This window comes from Poecilia mexicana, unplaced genomic scaffold (assembly GCF_051168715.1).
Source record: "Poecilia mexicana isolate PSO_F unplaced genomic scaffold, ASM5116871v1 scaffold_15, whole genome shotgun sequence".
NCBI classification, from domain to species: domain Eukaryota; kingdom Metazoa; phylum Chordata; class Actinopteri; order Cyprinodontiformes; family Poeciliidae; genus Poecilia; species Poecilia mexicana.
Genome location: NW_028263384.1, coordinates 28,021,560 through 28,046,233, shown reverse-complemented (window position 1 = coordinate 28,046,233; position 24,674 = coordinate 28,021,560). Strand labels below are relative to the sequence as shown.

Genomic DNA, 24,674 nt, shown 5'->3' with positions numbered 1-24,674 from the left:
TTTTTCACAGATTAGATGTTTCATATTATACTGTCATGATATGTTGACGGTTTCAACAAATAAAAATAAATATTTCTTGTAAAAGTTTCATACAGAAGCTTAAGTTGAGTTGCTTGGTTTGGTTGAGGCTCCTCTGGTTCTCCTCAAAGTCTCTGTGCCAAATCCGATCGAGACGACTCAGAAGCCACTCGGTTTGCTGCGTCTGTGTTTCCGCTTTGCTCTTCCCTCCCAGCCTCTCGTACGATCATGGTGGGGAGAGAGAACGCCTCCTTTCAGCTCCACGACTAGTTATTTTACTATTCAACGGTCCGACATTGAGGCGAATGTTTTCTGACTCCCTTGCCTTAGAATAAATAACCTCAGATTGAAGGAAATTGCCTAAAAACCCTTCACAGGTTGATGGGCACGACTCCAAGATTATTGCTGATACCTCCTTGGCATTGTGTTAAAAAGTCTCTAAATGCTCCAGAGAAGCAAAATGGCTGCTTGTTTTTTCTGAAAATATACAGAAGCAGTTAGGGCGTATTTAGTTTTCCACATACAGCTCTTACTTTTTGGCCTTTGACCCTTTTTTTAAGGCTTGAGATTAGATTAAAATATAACCGTGGGGCCTGATAAAGACAAAATAATACATATTATGTCCTGATCCCTAAAAATAAAAGTGGGTGTTCTCTCTTTTTTACCATGATTATGTGTTTAATGCAAAAACACAAAATCTTACCAAGTATTTTTTTGTCTAGTTTCTTGTAAAAATATCTTAGTTTTGTGTTATTCCAAGTAAACTAACTTGTAGTAAGATATAGGAGCTTGTTTTAAATAAATTATTGATATTAATATTCATATTGATGGAAAAAAAACTAATTCAGCTGGCAGATTACTTCAGTAGCTGTGTTTCCATTGCCCACATTAATTTGACACTTTGAAAAATAAATTTGCTAAATGAAACACACAATTTTCGGGGGGAAAAAAAAGTTTAAAGACAAAGTCTTGGCGCTAAGATGAGGTGGTTTTTCAGCCATATCAAAATTGGTTTATTTTGCAAAACTGGAATGGAAACACTTTTTCTGGTGTAAACCATGAAGAAGAAGAAGAAGACAAACAGGAAGTGCCAGCAAGTTTTTTTAGTACCTCATTGCATAAACAAATTAATTTATATGTCATCTTAATTGTGTTTCTTATTTAACAGACACATTAAATTGTGAAATTGTAGGTTTTTCTGAGATTAGTGGAATATTGACAAAGTTTTGCAGACATTCATAATGTAAATGCAGTATAACAAGAAACGTATAACCTCTGTTATAAGTGAAATAATCTGGCAGTGGAACTAGAACTGGGTTGCTAGGTAACGGGCTGGGCTTGGCTGGCGTTGCTAGGTAACGGTGCCAGTAGAACTTGAACTTTTTCATCAACATTAAGGAATAATTTCCTTAAAATAAGCTCTTAAATTTTGCTGAAAAGTTACATGTCAGATAGTTTTGTCATATTTGAAGTACACTTAGATATTTAAACTAGAAACTAGACTAAAAATATCATAACATTTGGTGTTTTTGCAGTGCTAAGTTGCCTGAATTCGGGGCTAAAGTGTTCGATTTCCGGTTGCAGCAGCTTTCTGAGTCACAGTTTCCAGTAAGTGTTGGTTGGTTTTATGTTCTTAAACCTGTTTAAAGTTGTGCCTGTCTATGATAATCAGTATCTGTTAACCTTGTTGCACCCACAGATGCATTATAAGATATTAGTCTGGTTTTTCCTCTCTAAGTGTGAACCAAGTTCATTTGAAGCCGTTTTTTTAAAGATATTAAGGTAACTTAATTCGTGGGAAATCAGTACTAATGACTGGAAAAAGGCCAGAATAAGCTCTAAGGATAGATTGCAGCATTGTCAGCCTTTAAGAATCTATTTCAAAGCTGCTTTACTAGACATCATCCTATTAAGTGCTCAGTTAGGACAAAGATCATCTCCGCGTAGGGCTTAGTTTGGGGCCTAAACGTGTAGCTGTTGGTTCTTCAGGCTGTATAGATGAGCTCTCACAACGATGCTCGCACATTTAAGGTTGTCGTGTAGCAAAGGACTTACCTTAAATTACCCCCCTGGGCCTGATAATGAATAAAAAGCAGTGTAAATAGCATGTAGTGTAGGTAATTAAACTCTCCACAGTTTTATGTGGGACTGCTAACTCTACGTGTAAACTGAGAGAAGAGCTCAGTGAAGCCCCGCCCCCTCCTAGCGCTTCACTCCGCTCTTCTCTCCAAGTGTGCAGGCACAACTTGTAGGCAAAATATGCCAAAGCTTTTTCTACCATTTGCATAACCATTTCTAAGGAACTTTAAATGTCTGAATGTATGTTGTATTTTCTTTTTTGTAGAACCTGAGGTTTGCTCTGTTTAATAGTGAAGACTGTCATTGTTTATAGGACAGTAATGTGGTTATTTCAGGTGGAGTGGTGTCTTGAATTTCTGGTGAAACAACTTGCAATTTTTGGCGTTTTAGGAATAGAAAAGAAGATTGATGCCATTTTTATGTCTGTGTGGAAAACTCTTACACTGCAAAACCTAAATCTTACCAAATATTTTTGGTTTACTTTCTAGTGGAAACATCTTAGCACACTTGAAATTAGACAAAACCAACTTACAAGTAACTTTTCAGCAACTTTAAAGTATTGTTTAGAGTCAATTATTTCTTGAAATTGTTGAAAAATACTAGTTCCGTTGGCAGATTATTTTACTTATAACACAGGAGAAATGTCTTGTTATAAGTGAAATAATTTCCCAATAGAACTGGTACTTTTTCATCAAATTTAAGAAATTATTGGCTTAAAACAAGTTCTCATGTCTTGCTGAAAGGTTACTTGTAAGGTGTTTTTTTCCCATATTAAAATTCGTTTTTTTCACAAAACTACAGTGGAAACACTTTTTTCACATCACAACTGGATGTTACTACTGGCAAAAAACACTAACAAGACGACAGGGGAGGACAATGGCGCAGCATGTTTTTTAATGACTTATCACATGAACAAACTTATTCACATGTAATTTTAATGGTGTTTCTTATTTAATGGAAATGCAGCAATTGCAAATTTGCGTCTTTTTGGCATTAGTGGAATATTGACAAAGTTTTGCAAACATTTGTTGTAGGAATGCAGTTAGTATCTCATAGTCAGTCTCACAAAAAGTAACATTTATTCCTCAGTAGTTTGACATTTGTACATTTTTGGTGTTAAATTTCATCCATAATGGTCTTAAAAAGTCTTGAATTTAAGTTGGTGAAACCCTTTTCATTACGCTGCCTTTTAAAGATGGACCCTCAGCATAGAGTTGATGCACAGACATAAGACTGGTGTGAATCTTCTCAAATCATTCCCAGAATGAGGCAAATATCTCCCAAAATCTGTAATTATTCCCTTTATCCCCACATGACAACTAGATTTAGCAGCTTTCTTAAAGGGATATAAAAAGGCATCCTTACAGTCTGCCTGTTATGACCTGAATAGTCGTTTTGAAGCCTGTTTTTATTTATTTTACTGCTGTGTTTTGTTTAGTTTTTGCATGTATCTTTACAACATAAGCCTGATTTAGCCAAAGCCTGGAGCTTGAGCCTGACCGGCTGATCTTATGCATGCAGAAGCTTTTCCTCATACCTCGCCGCTCACCTCATTACTGATTGAGTGTAGCTGGATTGCGAGGCAGTGAGTTTTGTGAACACATGCGTTGTATAAAAACGACATAATCCCGGTGTTACGTGGACAGCATGTTACCTTAGATGATATGGAGTACCTCTCGGCATCCTCTTGGTGGCCTTCGTTTTTGTTGTTCAGGGGTGCAGCTTGGACTGGGCGATGACTCAATTCTGTCCAATTTTTGGTTTTGGAAGATTTAATTTTTGGAAAATCTGAATTTTTTTTTATCTCCAAAGTTCAGAGTGATGTCAGCACTCCAAAGGCAGCCATCTTGTTTCATAAGCAAGATGAATTCAGTTCATCTCTACAACAAAATGTAAGACTCAGGCTAAGATTTAGATTTTTTTATGAAAATAAAGTCAAAATGTTACAAGAATAAAGTCAAAATAATACAACAGTATTACATAAGCATATAATATATGAGTTGTAATATTAGGAAAATGAAGTAGTAAATTTATGCGAACACAAAAAATGACAAAAAGTTAATTATACAAGGGTTTTTTTCTCATTAAAACGACTGTTTCCTCATAGTTTTAATTTGTTCTTCAGTAAAAATGCATCTTTTATTTTGCTCATACATATTATAACTTTATTTTTGTATTGATATATTACAAAAGAGATAATTAAAATAAAAGCCACTTTTTTAAAAAAAAAAAAAAGCTTCTGTCATTTGTAAACCTTAGTGTACATAAAATTAAGGCCTTAAAATGTCTTAAATTTATTAAAATGCATGTAAGTTGGTCTTACAAACACTGATTGCAGGTCTTTAATTTTGTCCGGGCTGGACTATTTAATGTCGTATTTTCTAAGAACTGTTTGTTTTTTTTCTCCCAGGGCTTTTGTGTTAACCAAAAGTTTGAGTAAGGCACAGACATCTTTAGTGCGTCACAAAGCAGTTGAGTCTACTGCTAACTAGCTGTTAATATACTGTTGCCAGCTAGCTACCTAGCTTTACTGCGTCCATCATGGCGGTTGGCAAGACGATGTTCATCGTCATTTCTTACTCACTTCTGTGGCCAACCTGCAAGATGTTTCGTGCATTAAAACGATTTAAAATACAATAAACTCAAGTAAAATTCTGATGACATCTCATAGTCAGCTAGACAAGGAGAGCCATTTCTTCCTCAATAGTTTCCACTTTTACTAATATGTACATAAAATATGTAGTTTTTGTTGTGCATTTCTGTTTAAATTTCACTCCTAATAAGCTTTTAAAGTCTTACATTTGAAGTTGTAGTTTCTTTTTTAGGAAAGAAAACAAGTCGATTAAAATCGAATCTATGAAATAAATCTGACTTTTTACTTTTAAGCCGTATCGCCCAGGCCTAGATGCATGTGAGCGACACGACGTCCACCGTTGTGTGCGTGCGTGATGATTTGTTTTATTTATGCAGCAATTAAATGAATATCTAGAATTACTCCTTCATCTATATGAAGAATTTGCTGCTTTTTTTATAGAGACTCATGAAAAGTTCTGCTTTGTGAAACAGAAGGTTCTCAGACTTTGTTCCATCAGATTCAACATATTCCTGAGGTGTCGATGTAATCATCTGTTAATCATTTGTAAATGAACTTATTCTGATATTTGCGTACCATTTCTGACTGGTTGTGTGTTTCTTTGTTTATGTTCTGGCTGCCGTTTAGCAGCATGTCTCTTAACTCAAACATTTTTCTGTGATGTTGTCGAGACATCCTGGTCTGTGCTTCGTCTTTGCCCTGTGGATTCAGTCTGAAACTCGGTGGAAGGCCCATACCGCTCATCCCCTCACGTAATGTTCTCGTACTTCAGGATTTCTGTCAATTGGGTGGAAAAAAGAAAAAGTCTTGTTCCTGTACCAACTAAAAACTCCTCCGTGTTCAAAAACATGATGCTGCTTTGATTGCTTTGATAAAGAAATAAATCTTCCAATGATTCAGTGTCTGTGTGTCACTTTTTCTAGATTTATTGGGAGCGAGTGAGACCTTTCCTCTCTAAATAGCAGTGTACACACACACTTTGCCAAAACCAACTGCAGGAAGACGAATCTAGGACTGAATCTCTGACTTGAGGGAAGAGATGAGGCTGTCTCAGGATTGCAGAGTAAATAATGCAGAGAATGTTGCTTATCTTCTGCAAACCACAGTCCTTTCTCTAAAGATGCTCAGTCAAACACAGTGGATATCATTTTCCACCTTTATTGTGGCATATTGGAGAGGAAAAGCACAGATTAAAAAATAACCTGGTTGCATAATGAGTGTGCACATTAAGCTAATGCTAATTTTTTATTTAATTCCACCTGCTGTCAGTTAATCTGATTAACCTGAAATAAACTTCAGCTATTCCAGAAGGATTTTCTGGCATTTAATTTGTTTGGATAAAATCAGAGTTTGCAGGGAGATTAACAAAATGCATCAGTCAAATTTAGATGCCATCATACAGTGAAGACAGTTATAATTAAAGAAAGTATGGAAACGGCTATTGGACAAATACTCAAAAAAAGATGAAAAGATGAGACATAACTCCAACTTGAAAAATGGTTAATTTAATTTAAATAAAGTAAGTTTACCAAACTTACTTTATTTACATTTGTTTAATTTGACAACTTAATAAACTTAATATTTTACTTGGATAAAATTAAAATGATTACTTGATTAGTTCAGGCTTAGTTTATTGTTGAGTTGGTAAAAACAAAACAAATCACAACATATTTCCTCATTTTAATTTGTAAAAATTATACATTCTTGCCCCACTAATACTTTTGAACATAGATGTTTTCAAAATCTGATAGACTTAAAAGATTTCTGCAAGGTAGAGAGAGCAAATATTTCCAAGTCAAGATTTGGGATCTTGACCGGATCCCATCAAATGACTGAATGCTGAAATTTAATTAAAATATATTCATTCAAGGTTCTGTACATCTTGGCAATCGGCTTATTGCAGCTTTCTACGTTTTTAGCTGAATTGCATAAGATCTGTTTTAGTTTTACATTAAAGGTGATTTTTGTTTTTAAAAAGAGATATGGATTTAAGTTTTTATGTCACAAAAATGTTATTCACTCATTTGTTCAGATTGTCTGAAAGTTGCTGATCATTATGAGGAAAAACTGATATTTTCCTACTGAGACATTTCACAATAATTTGACTCATAACCACAAAAATACAAAAATAAAGAAATGAACCAGCATTTTAATAAACAGCTGCATCTACACTGCAAAAACAAAATTGTACTGAGTATTTTTGTCTAGTTTCTGAAGGTCATTCAATCGGGTTTATTTCTGTAACACATTTCATGAACATGGCAGTTCAAAGTGCATAAAAAATCAACAAAAACAAACATAAATGCATCATGTGGTCAACAGCTGTGAAAACTAAAACAGTCATTAAATTTTGTCAAAGGCCGTCGCAAAAAACATATTCAGATTTTTTTTACTTGTAACAAGACTGTAAGTAAACAAAATTTGTAAGTGGAATAAGTATTTTTTTTTATCTATGTTGAATTAAAACAATCTCCAATATCTTGCTGAAGAGTTACTTTCAAGTTAGTTTTGTAAGATATTTTGCACCAGTAGTTAGACAAAAATTCTTGATAAGATTTTGTGTTTTTGCAGTGCGTATTCTTTTTTTTCTCGATTAAACATAAAGACTTGAAAAGTCTATGTAGAGACTTCGTGTCATCGTGACGTGGGTTTATTCTCCATTCACGACTGGCGCCTTTGGGCTGGATCCTCCAGGATGTCCACAACTGTCTTTCCAGATGTGTCCAGCAGGGGGCGCCACTGCGGCGCTTCGATGGCCTCCATTAGCGCAGCCAGCTCCCCCTCCAACTTCATGACTGTGTTCTCCACCCTCTGCAGGAAATAGAAGGCATATCTTATGTGAGTGTGGCTGACAAGTGAATAATACATTATTATGTTCCATTATAGATAATTGAAACGTCACTCATGAATAATGCAAACAGACCTAAAACAGGGAGAGGAGCATTGTGATTTGTCTGTTTTCACAGAAGGTAGTGAGTCAGCTTTCCAAATAGACTGAAAAATGGTGTAACCAAGAAAATATGTTGGATCCCTTTACTGTTTGCTAAAGGTGATGTTATTTTTGGGTGTATCACCTTCTCCACCGCGTCCAGCCGGCTGTGGAGGTTGGTGTGTTCCCGACAGATGCTTGTCTGCGCCGCCCGAGGTCGCCGGTCGGACTCCAGTCCTGCAAACGAAACAGAAACATTCCTGAGACGTTAACAAAGAACTGCAATTAAAAGAAAACCTGAAACTGGTTTGGAGTCATTGTGGATTTTCGCAGGATCAACATTAATGCGAGTTAAGTGGTTGCATAGGTCCCCCACACCACCAGAGGGAACCCAAGAGCACGAAGCTACATATTAAAACATACATATATGCTCAAAATTGTATTAAATATTACAAACTAAATAATATTACACATGGTAAAACAATTTATTACTTTTATACACAAATAATGGTTATATCATCCTGTTGATTTCTGCTGCCTTTACTATCAAACTTGTTTACTGTAAATTTAGTGTTTATCAGTTGGAGTTCCTTTTAAACATATAAACACACAGTTGATACTTAAATTCACTACAAAAACACAAACTCTTACACAGTAGTTTTGTTTCTAGTGCAAATATCTCAGTACACTTGAAGTAAGACGAAACTAACTTGCAAGTAACTTTTCAACAAGACAGAAGCTTTATTTAAAGTCAGTAACTCCTCATGAAAAAGCCCCAGTACCAATGGCAGATTATTTCATGCATAACATGTAGAAAATGTCATGTTGTAAGCAGGGGTGAAAGTAGTTTTAAATTCATGGGGGTACTATATATATATATATATATATATATATATATATATATATATATATATATATATATATATATATATATATATATATATATATATATGTTTTGCCTGGAAGGTGAAGACCACAGTGGTGCCTGTGGTCATCGGGGCCCTCGGGGCAGTCACCCCCAAACTGGAGCAGTGGCTCAAACAGATCCCAGGAACATCATCAGACATCTCAGTCCAGAAGTGTGCAGTTCTAGGCACAGCCAAGATACTGCGCAGAACCCTCAAGCTCCCAGGCCTCTGGTAGAGGACCCGAGCTCAGAGGATGAAAGAGAGACCACCCGCGGAGGGTGAGAGGGGAATTTTTTATTTATTTATATATATATATATATATATATATATATATATATATATATATATATATATATATATATTATACCCCCAAATCACCTCAAACCAGATGTTGGACTGGATTTTATTTCACTGTCATTTGTGAATGTTAGAGCCTCATTTTCAACAGTGGAGCTATAAAGGTTGAAAAAGGTTATTTTGGAGAAAATCACATCAACATCAATATTTCCACTAAATAAGAAACAAACAAAAAAAGTTGGATAAAGGACAAACCTCTCAGACTCTGAGCACCAAACTATTTTTTTTATATTAGACAATTAATTTAATTTCACATAATTATTGGGGTAGAAGCCATTTGTTTGTTAAACACTTAATGAAACATTTGCCGTGTTTGATGTTTGTTGTAAATGACTTATAGTCACATAGAACGAGGTAATTAGTCCAAGTTAGTCGTTTATTGAACGTTCAGAAATTACAGAAGCTGTGATGCGCCACAGCAAAGGTAAAACAACCCGAACAGGTGATCATCTCTTAACCACTCACACCTTTTTATTCTCTCTCTCTCTGTGTCGTTTAAGCACAGCCGTTGCCATGGCAACCTCCTGCGCTCCCCGAGCCGACCAGAGATTACGTTAAAAACATTCATTCCGTTACGATATCAGGTTTTCAGGCTTGATATTTATTTCGCTCCCTGAACACAGCGGTGGTTGATTAGTTAATTTTAAACTCCTGCTCTGCTAGTTATTTTGGTAATGGAACCGAAACGCACTGAATTGCGCAACACCTTGTTGAAACAATAATCACTGAGATTATTATTGTTTCGGGTCATTAATTTGAAAACGTTTTGTTGATTTTTTTTGTTGTTCTTTAATAAAGTTACGGAGGACTGAGGACGTGCTGGTCTCAGCGTCAGTTTGTCTCCTAATGCTGAGATCAACTCAAAACCTTCCGCGATCGACGTGTTGCACCGCCGCTGCTCTAGCAAAACACGAACAGATCAGAAACAATATAAAATGGGAAAAAAAAGGTATTCGTTAACTGATTAAGTCTTGTTTTAGATTGTTCTTGAAAAACTAATCAGTCACGGCTGATTAGTGGGTGAACTCACGGCTGCACAGTGAACCCGTTGATTTTTTACAGCTGACAGCCGCTCCCCTCTCTTGCAGGTACTGCGTACCCCCGCTAAATCTTTTGGGGGTACGCAGTACCCTACCGTACCCCCTTACTTTATATTAGGCTTTATAAATTAAACGGCTATGCATGTTTATGTATAGCCGTTTAAGCATTATTTATTTGTATGTAAATATGTATTGATATTACTAAATAATTTATTAAATAAGTTATAAACGGCTGTGTGCTTTGTAAAATGCTCATCATATCAATATCAGAATATTCCATTCATATTCTATTGTTATAGCCACTAAGCATATTTAAATATGCCGAACGTATCCATCCATCCATTTTCCGTCACCCTTGTCCCTCAGTGGGGTCGGGAGGGGTGCTGGTGCCTATCTCCAGCTCACGTTCCGGGCGAGAGGCGGGGTACACCCTGGACAGGTCGCCAGTCTGTCGCAGGGCAACACAGAGACACACAGGACAAACAACCATGCACACACACACTCACACCTAGGGGCAATTTGGAAAGGCCAATTAACCTGACAGTCATGTTTTTGGACTGTGGGAGGAAACCGGAGAACCCGGAGAAAACCCACGCATGCACAGGGAGAACATGCAAACTCCATGCAGAAAGACCGGGGCCGGGAATCGAACCCAGAACCTTCTTGCTGCAAGGCGACAGCTCTACCAACTGCGCCACTGTGCAGCCCGCCGAACGTATCAACACAATTAAAAAATACTTAAAAAATACAATTATTTATAAATGTAGCTTTGATAGATGTTTCAATATGGTCTCCACTAACAAAAAGGCGTGTTATAATCAATTAAATGCGCTGATATGTCATCGTGCCTGCCAGACATACAACGCTGAGTGGAGCGTTATATGGAAGGTCGACCTTCCTTTTCAAGATGGCCGCCCTAAATCCCGAGACCGGTCCATGATGTCTATTCTTTTATTATGTCTATAGTCGGGGACAGATTTTGGAATCCAGTGCACACATAAGGCGCACTGCTGATTTTTGAGAAAATTTAAGGCTTTTAGGTGCGCCTTATAGTCCGGAAAATACGGTAATTGTCATAATATATTATTTTAGTATTTTTAAAATTGTTTTAAACTGTTATAATGTATTGAGTTCTGCTTCAGGACAATGGATTTTAAAGACACCATCCACCTACTACAAAGTTTAAAATAAAGAATATTCAGCAAACACCAGGAAAACATACATTTTTTTGTGCTCACATGACGCAGGTTAGTTTAGTCAGATATTTGAAAAAATTATATTTTGTGTATATTTTATTCAAATTTTGTGCTTTATCCATAGGACCTGTTTTGTCCCTCTTCTCAAGAATCAAGTCTTATTTTACACTTGTATCACAACAGCATATTGCATTTTCAAAAGTGTAGTGGAGAAGTCTCTGACCACACGTCTGAATACAGGTGGCTGCTTCTGTGGCTGTCGCAGGTCTGAAACAGCCACAAAACACCTGATTAGTGATGTGATTAGTGATCCCATGTTTAGGATCGTCAGGCGCCTAACAGTCATGCTTTTGGACTTTGGGAGGAAGCCGGAGTACCCGGAGAGAACCCACGCATGCATGGGGAGAACATGCAAACTCCATGCAGTTACTATGAAGCCCTGGATGTCTTCGTGATGGCTAGACAAGACTTACTATGGCTGCTATTTCTGCTGGTTCTCTGTGACCCTCAGCTTTTTCTTCATCTGTTCCACTTCAAGCTGCAGGTTTTTGTATATACACTCAAAGATAGTGCCTTTCTTCTCCAAGGTGGTGTGTTCCTGCTCCAAGGCGGTGTTTATTTCCTCCAAGTAAGTGCTTTTCTGCTCCAAAGCAATGCTTCTTACCTTCAGGGCAGCGTTTTCCTGCTCCAGGACAGTGTTTAACTGCTCCAAGATGGAGGTTTTCTCCTCCAATTTGGCTCTTTTCTGCTCCAAGGCAGTGTTTTCCTGCTCCAGGGTGGTGATTTTCTGCCCCAGGGCAGTGTTTATCTTCTCCAAAACAGTGCTTTTCTGCTCCTGAGTGATCTTTTCCTTCTCCAGTGTGGTGTTGTTCTGCTCCAGGGTGGTGATTTTCTTCTTCAGGGCAGTGTTTTCCTGTTCCAAGGCAGTGCTTTTCTGCTCCTGAGTGATCTTTTAATTCTCTAAGGCGTTGTTGTTAAGCTCCAGGGTGGTGATTTTCTTCTTCAGGGAAGTGTTTTCCTGTTCCAGAGCAGTGTGTATCTGCTCCAAAATGGCTCTTTTCTGCTCCAAGATGGCTCTTTTCTGCTCCAGAGCAGTGTTTAACTGCTCCAAGATGGCTCTTTTCTGCTCCAAGATGGCTCTTTTCTGCTCCAGAGCAGTCTTTTCCTTCTCCAGTGTGGTGTTGTTCTGCTCCAGGGTGGTGATTTTCTTCTTCAGGGAAGTGTTTTCCTGTTCCAGAGCAGTGTGTATCTGCTCCAAGATGGCTCTTTTCTGCTCCAAGATGGCTCTTTTCTGCTCCAGAGCAGTGTTTAACTGCTCCAAGATGGCTCTTTTCTGCTCCAAGATGGCTCTTTTCTGCTCCAGAGCAGTCTTTTCCTTCTCCAGTGTGGTGTTGTTCTGCTCCAGGGTGGTGATTTTCTTCTTCAGGGCAGTGTTTTCCTGTTCCAAGGCGGTGTTTTTCTGCCTCAGGGCAGTGTTTTCCTGCTTCAGTGTATTTTTTTCCTTCTTCAGGCTGGTGTTTTTCTGACCCAGGGCGGTGTTTAAATGCTCCAAGACAGTGCCTTTCTGCTCCAAGGTGGTGTTTTCCTGCTCCAAGGAAGTGTTCATTTGCTTCAAGGCAGTGCTTTTCTGCTCTAGAGTGATGCTTTTTACCTTCATGGCGGTGTTTTCCTGCTCCAGGCCAGTGTTTTTCTGCTCCAGAGCAGTGTTTAACTGCTCCAAGATGGCTCTTTTCTGCTCCAAGACGGTGCTTTTCTGCTCCAGAGCAGTCTTTTCCTTCTCCAGTGTGGTGTTGTTCTGCTCCAGGGTGGTGATTTTCTGCCCCTGGCAGTGTTTTTCTGCTCCAGGGCGCTTTTTTCCTGCTCCAAGGCGGTGTTTTTCTGCCTCAGGGTGGTGTTTATATCCTCCAAGGCAGTGCCTTTCTGCCCCAGGTTGGTGTTTTCCTGCTCCAAGGCGGTGTTTTTCTGCCTCAGGGTGGTGTTTATATCCTCCAAGGCAGTGCCTTTCTGCCCCAGGTTGGTGTTTTCCTGCTCCAAGGTGATGCTCATTTGCTCCAACACAGTGTTTTTCTGCTCCAGGTGTGAATTCAGACAAAGTCAGTAATTTGATCAACACGTCGGGAAGGTACGGGTCGGTTTCTAAGCTAGCTGCTTCCAACTTCTGTAAATACCGCCGTGTATGAGCCCAACCAGATGTGTTACGTTCACAGATAAATTAGCTTGACTTGAGCAAGTAGAAGCCATGAATAAACTGGCAATAACTATTTCAGTCCCTCTGTTCAGTACTACCGTCTCTCACTTCCATCATGGCGCCTCGAATGATTAAGTGATATAGTTGCAAAGAGTCAATATCTTGGTGAAAAGTTACTTGTAAGTTAGTTTTCCTTATTTCAAGTGTACTAAGATATTTGCACCAGAAACCAGCCCAAACATTTTTGTTAAGGTTTTGTGCTTTTGCAGTGTGTCCTCAAATCCTCTCTTAAACTTCTTTCAGCCTCAGCAGTGTGAAGTGTGATCTCTCTCCTGCAGGGTGGGGAGGGCTTCATGCATTGTTCCAGCTGTTTCCTCCTCTCTGCTCTGCTCCCAATTACCCAGTTCTCTTTGAAGCCAAGATGCTAGAGGAAGTCTGCATTCATTCACAGGAAACTGCTTCTGTTTTCCAACATCTTCGACTGAAATGTGAAACCGCATGTGAACTTTTTAAACATCTGAACTTCAGATTATTTCACCTTCTACCGCAGCCGTTGCTCTCGCTGATGAGAATCTCAGGGTGTCTGACGGCGTGCTGCCGAGCGTTGTCGATACCAGGATGGGTTTTCACAGTCAGGCTGCTGTTTTAAGCTTCATTCAGCATCTTGTTAACACAGTAAAAGGCTTTTTTGTGTAGCTTAAAGCCGGCCTTTTCACAACAAATAAAAAAAAATCCTGTCTGTTGAAGCAAATCCGATATTTCCTGTAGTTTAGGGCATAATTCAGATGCGTTCTAAGGCCCCCCCTGAAAGTAAGCTGCCCTTCTGTAGCCTAAATGTGGCTGAAACCAGGTTACTCTAAAAAATAAGGATGTTATTTTTGCTACATCACAGATTCCAGCAACCAGATCTGTTACAACCTTTCTTAAACATAAAATAGGTTCAACTCTCTCCTGGTTGGCTGCTTTAATGCTTTCATGCGTAATTTAATGAAAAAGAAAATCAAAATAATGACTCTTCTTTCTTTTTTTAAATGTATTATTCAACAGCAGTTAAAGCAGGGAGATCTGGTTGTCATGGATACAAACGAACTTCTTTTAGGAACAAAAAGCTGTCGGCTGATTCTTCTCCTTGGGAAAAATGCAACAGAAGTGTCGTGTTTTATGACTTTAACTGTTCTAGAAGAAAAAAACGACTGTACAAAACACTCTGCACTGGTGGTAAGATTATTCTGTTTCACACTTGTAATAGGGGAGATCCTACAGCCTGCCAGGACTAAGGACAAAGAGTCATCTTTCTAAGGCTGTTTCCACACCTCATAGTCTGGTAGATTTGGTTTGATTGGGGAATAAAATTGCAACATTTGTTACATTTTCAGCTGGTGAGGTAACCAAAACCTTCGAAACTTCTATTCCCCTCGTCGCCTGTGGTGGCGCTGCAGCAAACACTACTGATGGAAACAACATGAAAACCTCTGAGGACACAGAGCGCAACTTCCTTCTTCATGAAATGTAAATAAAGATGGAGTAGTGTCAGATTTTGGCGGATTTCTCTCTGCAAGCAACAGATTCAAGTGTTTGTTTTTGATTGTATTTACCCAGAAGGCCCTGTGTTGTAGTCCACTTCCTGCTTTTGGAGCGATCTCCGGTCCGCTCGCCGTTCACATGTGTATTCGAACCGCTGCAGAGTTCACTTCAACTGAACCGAGACCGAGGTTTGTAGGCGGACCAGAGTTAACCGTTCACACTTCTCCAAACAAATCAGACTTTCTCTACAAACAAACTAGAGTTAAATTAAAGCGGAATAAGCCGGACTGTCTCTATTCAGTTCCACTTATTTACTATTATGAGTTTATTGTTTAAATATTTCGACTTTATTCTCATAATGTTTTTCCTCATGATTTTGTTGTATCTTGTAATATTTTATTTTTTTATTTGTTCTTAGTAAAACTGTCGTATGTTGAGCTGCTGAAAGTTTGATCTAAGCTGGAATATGTCTATTCTATGAAAGTGGACAGCACTGTCTAGTTTGTGATTGGATTGAGTGTTTCAGCATTGAGAGACACCGTTTTGACCGACTCTGCTTCGCTGTGGACTCATAGTAATTTGGGAATTACATCATTGTTCAGCCAAAGTGTTTGTACTGAAACTGTTTTCATTCAGTCAGATGAAGCTTCCTCTGTTTACTCCTTGCAGCTGGATTTCTTTTGTTTTGTTTTGTTCTTTTTTGACATTTAGATTCAGATAAATTTTCAGTTTTAAACTCCAGTGATGTCATTTGTTCCATGATCTCAGAACTCCTGGTTGCTCTTTGGAGACATGTATTGGAAAACCTCCAGAAAGCATACAGTTATCCTTTGCAGCTGCCTTGATTTTAGTTATGCGAATCAGCAGAAGTGATCTAATCCATCAAAACTCACTTCCCAAAGGAGAGAACTGCCTTTATTTCACAATAGCTTCCTTTGAAAACATTTTCCAGACTCCATGATGTTGGCCGGCGGGATGTAAGGTTTACTACAGATGTTTTCTGGCAGTAAGTTCATGTTTTCCAGTGTCTGGAAAATTAGTTGTTTCCAAAACCTCCCAAATCACAACCCCTGGGTTACCCTGTTGCTGAGCAACCCCAGCAGAGTTCCGCCCGTTACCTGGCAACCAAAGCTGGGTTCCAGCACATTTGTTCAGCTGGTTTTACAGTTGTATGGGCTGTAAAATAAAGCGTTAGTTGTTGACTTACCATCCAGAAATCACTTGCTGCAATATTTTTAGTTGTACAGGAAGCCCTACTGGTGCTTTTCAAGGATATGTAATTGTATAATTCTGCATGTGTTTGCAGCCGTTTTCATGTGCGAGTGTAAACGTTAAGTTAGGATTATTTGGATTTAAAGTGACAGAAGACCCTCAAACAGCTCATTCTTAAAGGATCAGACAAAAATCTTATCTAAAAATGATTTTGCCCAAAAAAAATTTAATGAACATGTTTTGTATTGACCTATCCCAACATGTTCAAGGAAGCATAATAGATCACCTTCAAAACAAACTCCTATATCTTGCTGAAAAGTTACTTGGAAGCTAGTTTTGTCTTAATTAAAGTGTACAAAGACATTAGTGCTGGAGTATAGACTAAAAATACTTGGTGCGATTTAGTATTTTTGCAGTGTAAACAGCAGGATGGGCTCTGTGAGCGTGGACACACAGCAGCTGTCTGCTCTAACCTGTGCTCCACAGCGGGAGGTTTTGTGGAACTCGCTCAGGTGTGTGATAACTTGGCATCCCATGTTTCCTGCTTTCTTTCAAAGGTGACAGATTAATCATGAGAGACGGTAAAAGCAGCTGGATGTAAACGCGTCTCTGCGTTATTTCCTGTGCAGTTCACGAGAACCACAGCGCTATGCTGGTTTTCCAATCAGGAAGGAGATAAATAAAATGGAGAAGAGGTTCTTAAATCCATCCAAACCACAGCTGTGCCCCCATCTGAGAGCCAGAGCCGCGCAGAGTTTCCAGCCGAGAGCTTCACGATGAATGCCTCATACCAGGACTGTGTGTACCATAAAACTGCATGTGGGGAGAAAGTCGCACATCGAGAAGAAAGCTACATGTGGCTCAGTTGGGAAGAGTTTTCCCCTTTTCCAGCTCATGCAAGCATTTTTTCCTTTTTGTTCCACAAAAAACAGCGTCAGCAGATTGGGAAAAAATCACACCAAAACACTTCAAGATTTTCCTACACTGCAAAAACACAAAATTTTACCAAGTATTTTTTGCCTAGTTTCTAGTGCAAATATGTTACTTCACAAAACTATCTTAGAAGTAACTTCTCTGTAAGATACAGAATCTTGTTTTAAGTCAATAATTCTTGCATATTGATGAAAAAGGTTCACCCTGCAGCAGGACAATGACCACAAACAACCAAAGCTAGAGAGCTTCAGATCAAAGTGTATTCATGTATTAGAATGGCCCAGTCAAAGTCCAACTGAGGAAACAAATGCTTTCCATTCAATCTGTCTGAACTTGTGAGTTATAAGCAAATATTTCAGTCAAAACTGGCAGACAAACTCCAAGAGATGGATTTAAAGTAAAATGTGCACGGACTCAGCGGGGCTTAATGCAAATTACACTCCACACTTTTCAGATATTTATGTGAAAATCAATCTTTTTTCTTCCAAATTACAAATCTGTATAACTTATGATAGGCCTTTCTCACAAAATCACAATAAAAAAACCCTTAAATGTTTATGGTGGTAAAAGGTGATTTTGATAGATTTTGCATTTTAGAAATATGACAACATAATCTGCTGCGTTAAAACAACAGTTTATGATCAGAAGTAATAAACACTACTGTAGGTTTACTGCAGGCAGCTGCGCCTCCTGCAGCAGTTGGACTTTGTTTCAGGCTGAAACTAAACCTCCAGCAGCTGGAAGCCGTTCAGCTGCTGTCAGCATTCACAGTTTCCCTGTTTTCAACATGATGTCAGCTTGAAATTATGTTGTTTTCACCAGTTTGACTCATGATTTAGTAGGATTTATCAATAGTAAGTTAAAAATATATATAACGAGATAAAAGAAAATGTTACTGTGTTAGTATAATTTGGTTGTTTGGCTTCAGCAGGGTAACCTGGTTGTAATTCTCTTAAGGATTTGTCTTTGTTTCTGTAAATTTCCATTAAATATCAGTAAGAAACAAAAGGGTTTGTTGAAGTATTTGTTAGAAACTTGCTGCCAGTGAATCAGAAGAAGTGAAGCAACAACTGCAGCTAAATCAGAAACAGATGTGCTGGCAAAACTCAGGTTCCTGTGTCTGGATTCAGATTCAGGCTGGTTCTGAATCCACAGAAATCTGTGGAGAATCTGTGTTTCCTACTGCAAGCTGCTCCCATCCCTTACCTGCCGCTGCGTAGCCAATCAGGAGAAGCAGGAGTCCAGCAGATGAGCAGGAGGGACGGGTCATGGTGTGGAGGCAAACCTGGGTACAGCTGGTGATAAAAACTGAAGTGTGTGTGAACGAAAAAAAAAAAAAGAGAAGGAACAAAGCGTGGAGATTTTGTTTTTTATCCAGAAGCAGAATTTCCAGAAGCACAAAGTAATTTCCAGTAAGCGCTCACAAATCCTTTCCTGCTCGACTCTGTTGCTCCCAGTTTGCTAATGAAAACATTAAATGCAGAACAAAAAGTCTCAGTTTGTGGGAAGGGGTGGGTGGGATGTTCAGGGGAGGGGACTCAGTCTTAGTTCAGCTGCAGGAAATCTGGATTATATTTATTATCCTGTTTCTGTTTTTCCTTATGATATTCATGCAAATCATCTTTACCCAAAGGAAAACATGACATGATGAGGTTTCTCTTGGTGGCTTCCAGACTGAAAAATAAGTCAAACATCAGACTAAGACTTAAAACTTTCAGGTCATGCAATGTCTAAGGAAGTTTGATTGTCTCCCCCCCTAAATACTTTGAATAATGTCAATAACAGCCCCACAAAGTGTTAAAGAGACAGTTATATGTAAAATCGACTCTTTTACATATAACATTATAATGTTATGTGTTTCCTCATCAAAACATACCTGGGGTGTTCCTTTCATCTCCATGGCAACCATTCAGCTATTCAAAACGCCTGGAGGGGACTTAGCTCCGCCTTTAAGCCACAGCTCCTCCTCCTCCTCACAGCTGCAGTTTCCAAGCTTTCAAGCTGTGTTTATACATCTACAGTTACAAGTAATTCACACTATCGGTAACTCTGTGCCTAGCAGAGGATTCCTGTGGTTATTACCTTTCATTAGATCCCTCATTGATAACTGTATGTTGAAGCACTGAGGAGTTTCAGTGATTTGTCCAATAAAAAGCAAAAATGAGTATTTTTATTGATACATTCAGAAATAAGTCCACTTATATACACTTTGGAATTGACAGAAAATAAAAATGCTAAAATAAAATTCCTTTCCAAAAGAGATCTGTAGACTTCCATCATAAAATAAAAGTTTAAGGTGCATTTTCTTAAATATGGAGGCAGAATGATTATAATTAAAGAGAAGGAAAATGTGATTTAGGATACTTCCTTGTTATGATGTAAAATATGAGAGAAATAACCAAAACTTTTTGAGCAGCTTCTTGGATCATAAAAAATTAATTAGCTCATAAACACTCATGGTGCATTCACACCAAACGCGTTTCGCGCATCAAAGGCCCGTTGTGGCGCTGAGCAATCGAAGCTTTTGGCGTGTTTGACGCATCAAGCCGGCAATGGAAAATAACTGCTAGAGCGATTTTGACACACCATCAGTCTATGGAGAGTCTGGTTTACTCTCCACAGACTGAAAGTAAACCAGATGCGCCTGACGTGCAAAATGCTAGGTTTAGAGCTAAATGTCAAGCATCTGCATTCAAAGTGCACACGTGTCAAACTTGAAACTTTGGATGTGTTTGTGGCGCGCGCAACGCGTTTGGTGTGAACGCAGCATCAGAATCCCATGTTCAGATTATCCAAGCAGTTTGGCCGATGCTGCAGGTTTAGCTTTCATATGGAAGCAGAGGCTGATATTTGACCCTGGAGGTTTTGGCTTTGTAGATGATCACGCCGCAGATCATCCCAACAGCAACAAGAAGACAACCAGCCACAAACACCAGGCTCGGGTTCAGGTCGAACTCTGCACACGAGGGGAACACGTTTCTGTTAGTCCTGTTCACATTTTAAATAAACCTCTCCACATGGTTTCCTTACCTGAGCCTCCAGCGGGGTCTGCTTCACGCTTTAGACGCAAAGGACCCTGGGAAACAAAGTGCTTTCCACTCTCGATCACAGCCTCTCTATTTCTGCGGGCTTTGTGCTTTGGGGATTCGACGCATCCCTTCGAGCACCTGGAGTTACGGTTTCCTGATTTACACATCATGACTGTGCAGCTGATGTACACCTGAATTCAACAAACGGCACAGCCATCAACAGAAACCACTAATTCTGCTGTGTTTTCACTCTGAATATTTTAATAATTTGTTAATTTAGCTTTATACTTTTAATACTGGAGCAAGACTTAGCAACCAGGAAAAAGAATCAAACATGGAGAACCAACATTTAGCTTTATACTTTCTATTTAACAACCCAGATCAACTGGAACACTTTAAAGTGTAGTTTTTCTTTTGCTGTGCTTGTTTTTCTTTGCTGCTGTTCTCTGTGTGGGTCTCTATAGATTGAAATACTCCAATTCAGTTAAAAATAAATGCCAGCAAGTTTATTTCTCACCTGATCATGCAATCCGATGAACTTGAAGGCCTCCATGCTGAACTTGAACTGCTTATTGTTGGCCGTTGGGTGTTTCTGCACAGTCGTGTCCTTTAAGCACCTGATTGAAACCAAATCTCACATAAGCTTAATTTGATTTAAAGCACCTTGATGGACCACAGACTCATCAACCTCATCATCAGCAAACATTTTCAGAAGTTTGTTAAATAAAATGGTTCTTTCGAAAACCTCATTTAAATGAAATTTTCTTTTAACTAGCCTGCTTGTTTTATGAACATGCAGTTTCTTGAAATTTTACTTTGAATTATATATTTTTATTTCATCTGCATGCCTTGTATATCTAATTATACAGAGAAGTTCTTAAGGGTGATGCACCATTAACATTATGCATTCTTAAACCAGCTGAAAACTTATGCTGCGTTCACACCCAACGCGTTTCGCGCGTCAAAAATGCGTCCGACGCTTCAAGTTTGATGCGTGTGCTCAGAAGTCAGGCGCTTCACATTTTGCACTAGACGCGCGTCAGATGCGTCAAAATCGCTCTCGATGGACGTTTATGTAACGTTTTTGCTGGTCAGATTTGGACAGCTCAAATGCGGGAAAATATTTTCAAATAGTAAAAGTTATAATTTACCTGACATTCCCACGACCTCGCTGATCCTCTTCCAAGCAAGGTCCTTTCTATTCCTGTCTCTATAGTCATAACTTGGTTGGTCGTAGATTAAAACAGCAGCCCGAAGTGACAAATCCGATTATTTTTGCTTTAGTGCGACCTGTATCTGATCTTTTCATGACAGTTTCAACAACACAGGTAGGATTTTTTTTTTTCGAATGCGTCCCAGGCTGCTTGGATATCCGATACTTATCCGATCTTTTCAAATGTGACCAGAATCTAAACGTCCAGCTCGCATCCATCCAACCTGACCGTCTTTGATCCTCTTCCATGTCACTGTTCTGCGTCCCGGAAGAGAAACAACAACCATGGCGGACATTAATGAGGATGAGGTTGTTAAAGTGCTGCCTCCGGTCAGCCAACAACTTCAGATGTGTCAGCTATGCTCCACCAGCATCCACGTTTACTTCCGCAACTGCTGAGCACTTCTCTATGTGTGTCGTTATTGCGCCCTCTACTGCACATGCGGGACACTTTCAGGTAGTTTTCCTTTCACAAACGACGTGAAAGTGTTGTTTCACAAACGACACATGCAAGTTGTATGTATTTGGAAGTGTAAATGACCACGACGGAAAAAATATGATTTGACAATCGAAATTGAGTCACTTAAAGGTGCATTGTGAACGCAGCCTTTGTTTATCCTCCACAGTTTTTTGTTTTTTTTCCTGAGATCGGAAAACTCACCACTACACAGAGAAGAGTCTCTCTGATTGGTTGACGCTCTGCATTGAGCGGCGAAAGTTCAGATTTTTCAACGGAAGCAGTAGATGCGCTTCACCCGCATCAAATGCTCAAATTGCGCAGCGGTAGATGCGCGAAACGCGCCTCGACGACTTTGAATGTAAAGCAGACACAGCTGGCGCTCAAAACGCGATTGGTGTGAACGCAGCATTACCCGTTCTCAATGATGGTGTAGGTGGGACGGTAGTTGGGGTTGTCATACGGTGCAGCTCTGCAGGACTCCACAAAGATCTGCGTGTTCTTGATAGAGGAGCTGGCGTCTATCTGCATGTAGATCCTGTTTCCGATTGTAAACAGCAGTGGATATGAGTTTGAGTCATATACAGCGTTGAACTGGTCGTCCTTGTAGAACTCGAACTGGTAAGTGAACGTCCCGAAACCTTTATCCCACACCGTGACGTTCTCTCTGTGTGCCAAGTATATCTGGTTCACATTCCCCCGTTTGGGGTACTGGCAGTAGAACCGGGCCTCCGCCAGGTGCTTCCTGGTGATGAGGTGTTTGGGGTCGTCTTCCTTAATGGTGATCTCATTCTTGAAAATAAGGTAATCATCGTTTTCCTGCAGAGGGAAAATGATGAGTGTTAAAACTCATTGGGAGATAATGAGTGGGACGTATCAAATGACCCGTTCTCACCTCGATCTCGGTACCGCAGTCGTTGAGAGGAATGATGGCGACGATGTGAGTTCGGTTGGAGTGCTCGCCAAGACTGCAGACGGCGTTGCTGGAGTCAATAAGGCAAAGATCGTCCTCCTTGAGTCGAAAGAAGGAAGCTTTTTCAACCTCAACCTTCATTGTGGATTCAGTGCAGGTCACTGTGACTTCTGCTGGAAAAGGTATTGGTATTAAAAAATATACTTGATGAGATAAAAGATGTTTCTGTGTTAACATTATTGGATTGAGTTTACTAATGTCGCTTACAGTTTTCTCCTCAGAATTTGTCTTTGTTTTTGTAAATTTTCATTAAATTCCAGCAACAAACCAAAGGGTCTGGTTTGTTAGAAACTTTGCTGCCAGTGACTCTGAAGAAGTGAAGCAACAACTGCGGATATATTAAAAGCAGATGTGCTGGAAAAACACAGATTCATCTGTCTGGATTCAGATCAGGCTCTGTTTGCATCACATATGCAGAATCTGTGTTTCCCACTGCATGTTGCTACCATCCACACCACTGACCTGCTGCTGCGTAGCCAATCAGGAGAAGCAGGAGTCCGACAGATGAGCAGGAAGGTCGGGTCATGGTGTGACCTGGATGATAAAAACTGGAAAGTGGGTGAGCAACAACGAACAGAAGGGACGAAGCGCAGGTATTTTTTTTAGTTCAGAGGCATTAAGTGATTTGCAGTAAATGTTCACTTACTTTATCCGTAATCCTTCCCTCCTCGACTCTGTTGTTCCCAGTTTCCTAACAAAAATATTAAATTCAGAACAAAAAGTCTCAGTGATTTGGAAGAAGTGGGACGTTCTTGGGAGGGACTCAGTTCTCAGTCCAGTTGGAAACTGGCTGCTATGCAGGAAACCTGGATTATATTTACTAACCAGTGTCTGTTCTTCATTATGATATTGATGCAAATCATCTTTACCCAAAGAAAAACATGACACGATGGGGTTTCTATTGGTAAAGAAAAAAAATATGTCAAACATCAAATACAGACTTTCAGGTCACACAATGTCACAAACTTAATTTTTTATCTTAATCATTTTTTTCCAGAGTTTGATTCTATCTCCCCTAAATAACATGAATAGTTCCACAAATTAAGAGGCAGTAACATGTAAAATTGACTTCTTTGAGCTCTATATCATATATTATTCCCTCATCAAAACATACCTGGAGTGTTGCCTTGATTATTTCGTGAATGTTTGAGAAATCCTTTCATCTCCGTGGCAACCACGGTGCGTTAAACACCTGGGTGGGACTTAGCTCCGCCTTCGAGGCGCAGCTCCACCTCTGCAGTTTCCAAACAGCCCTTGTGGCTCCTCTACTCAGCTCCTTCAGACTAGCTAGCAGCAATTAGCAAACACCTGGCTGAACTGCACATCAGCTGAGCTCATTATGCAAGCTACTTGTCATTGAAACACTGGAAAAAAACGTAGTTAAAAGGTCAATAGAGGTGCCATGTTGTATTGACATCCTGAAGGCGGAGTTTCAGAAAGGGACCAATTTCAATGCGTTAAATTACAAAATAATTTTGTTTTAAGTTATATTTGATATACAACTCTAAAAAAATGAAGAGCCCACTGCACTGAACCCCATTGAAAACCTGATGGTTATTCCACCAAATATTGATTTAAACATTAATATTGTTATTTCTAAATCAGTATCAAATTGTTTTCTTTGCATTATTTGAGGTCTGAAAGCGTTGCATCTCTTTTGTTATTTTGACCATTTCTCATTTTCTGCAAATAAATACTAAATTTTTGCTTGGACTTTCATGTTGTCAGTAGTTCATAGAACAAAAGAACAATGTTCATTTTACTCATATACCTATAAAGAGTAAAATCTGAGAAATTGATCATTTCTAGTGGTGTCTTAATTTTTTCCAGAGCTGTAAGTATAATTTTTATACTAACTGAACGTAACAGTTATTTGATTTTGCTTTAAGATGACACCAGGTGGGTGAAAAATACCTAATACTGTCCGTTTAATATCGAAGTAGAAGTAGTCGTTCCATTGACAGATTATTTCTCTTATAAAAGTGAAATAATCTGGCAGTGGAAGTACTACCTCTTCTTCACTGC

General features: G+C 39.2%; 2 protein-coding genes and 1 pseudogene across 2 annotated transcripts; all 3 read right to left on the bottom strand.

The window, feature by feature from the left end:
* Positions 1-6,179: 6,179 nt before the first annotated feature.
* Positions 6,180-18,466, bottom strand: LOC148155386 (placenta-specific protein 9-like). The gene is made up of 3 exons (XM_088013186.1): positions 18,184-18,466; positions 7,765-7,856; positions 6,180-7,501 (listed from the first exon to the last, which is right to left on the bottom strand). The coding sequence occupies exons 1-3, from the start codon at positions 18,245-18,247 to the stop codon at positions 7,352-7,354; spliced, it is 306 nt and encodes a 101-aa protein (XP_087869312.1). The 5' UTR covers positions 18,248-18,466; the 3' UTR covers positions 6,180-7,351.
* LOC148155387 (uncharacterized) lies at positions 11,070-13,349 on the bottom strand (annotated as a pseudogene).
* Positions 18,467-19,116: 650 nt separating the features above from the next.
* LOC106909291 (ZP domain-containing protein-like) lies at positions 19,117-23,483 on the bottom strand. Its single transcript, XM_014975635.2, has 7 exons — positions 23,296-23,483; positions 23,112-23,197; positions 22,572-22,759; positions 22,092-22,495; positions 20,524-20,623; positions 20,008-20,197; positions 19,117-19,933 (listed from the first exon to the last, which is right to left on the bottom strand). The coding sequence occupies exons 2-7, from the start codon at positions 23,173-23,175 to the stop codon at positions 19,797-19,799; spliced, it is 1,083 nt and encodes a 360-aa protein (XP_014831121.2). The 5' UTR covers positions 23,176-23,197; positions 23,296-23,483; the 3' UTR covers positions 19,117-19,796.
* Between the last annotated feature and the right edge of the window lie 1,191 nt (positions 23,484-24,674).

Bases quoted from the DNA above. Each gene is read 5' to 3' on its own strand.
- LOC148155386 (XM_088013186.1), bottom strand. From the start codon at position 18,247: ATGACCCGTCCCTCCTGCTCATCTGCTGGACTCCTGCTTCTCCTGATT. The intron at 7,857-18,183 runs GTAAGGGATGGG...TTTCGTTTGCAG, and splicing joins GATTGGCTACGCAGCGGCAG to GACTGGAGTCCGACCGGCGA. The intron at 7,502-7,764 runs GTGATACACCCA...TATTTCCTGCAG, and splicing joins GGCTGGACGCGGTGGAGAAG to AGGGTGGAGAACACAGTCAT.
- LOC106909291 (XM_014975635.2), bottom strand. From the start codon at position 23,175: ATGACCCGACCTTCCTGCTCATCTGTCGGACTCCTGCTTCTCCTGATT. The intron at 20,624-22,091 runs GTAATGCTGCGT...GGTTTCAATCAG, and splicing joins TACACCATCATTGAGAACGG to GTGCTTAAAGGACACGACTG. The intron at 19,934-20,007 runs GTAAGGAAACCA...CCTCGTGTGCAG, and splicing joins AGACCCCGCTGGAGGCTCAG to AGTTCGACCTGAACCCGAGC.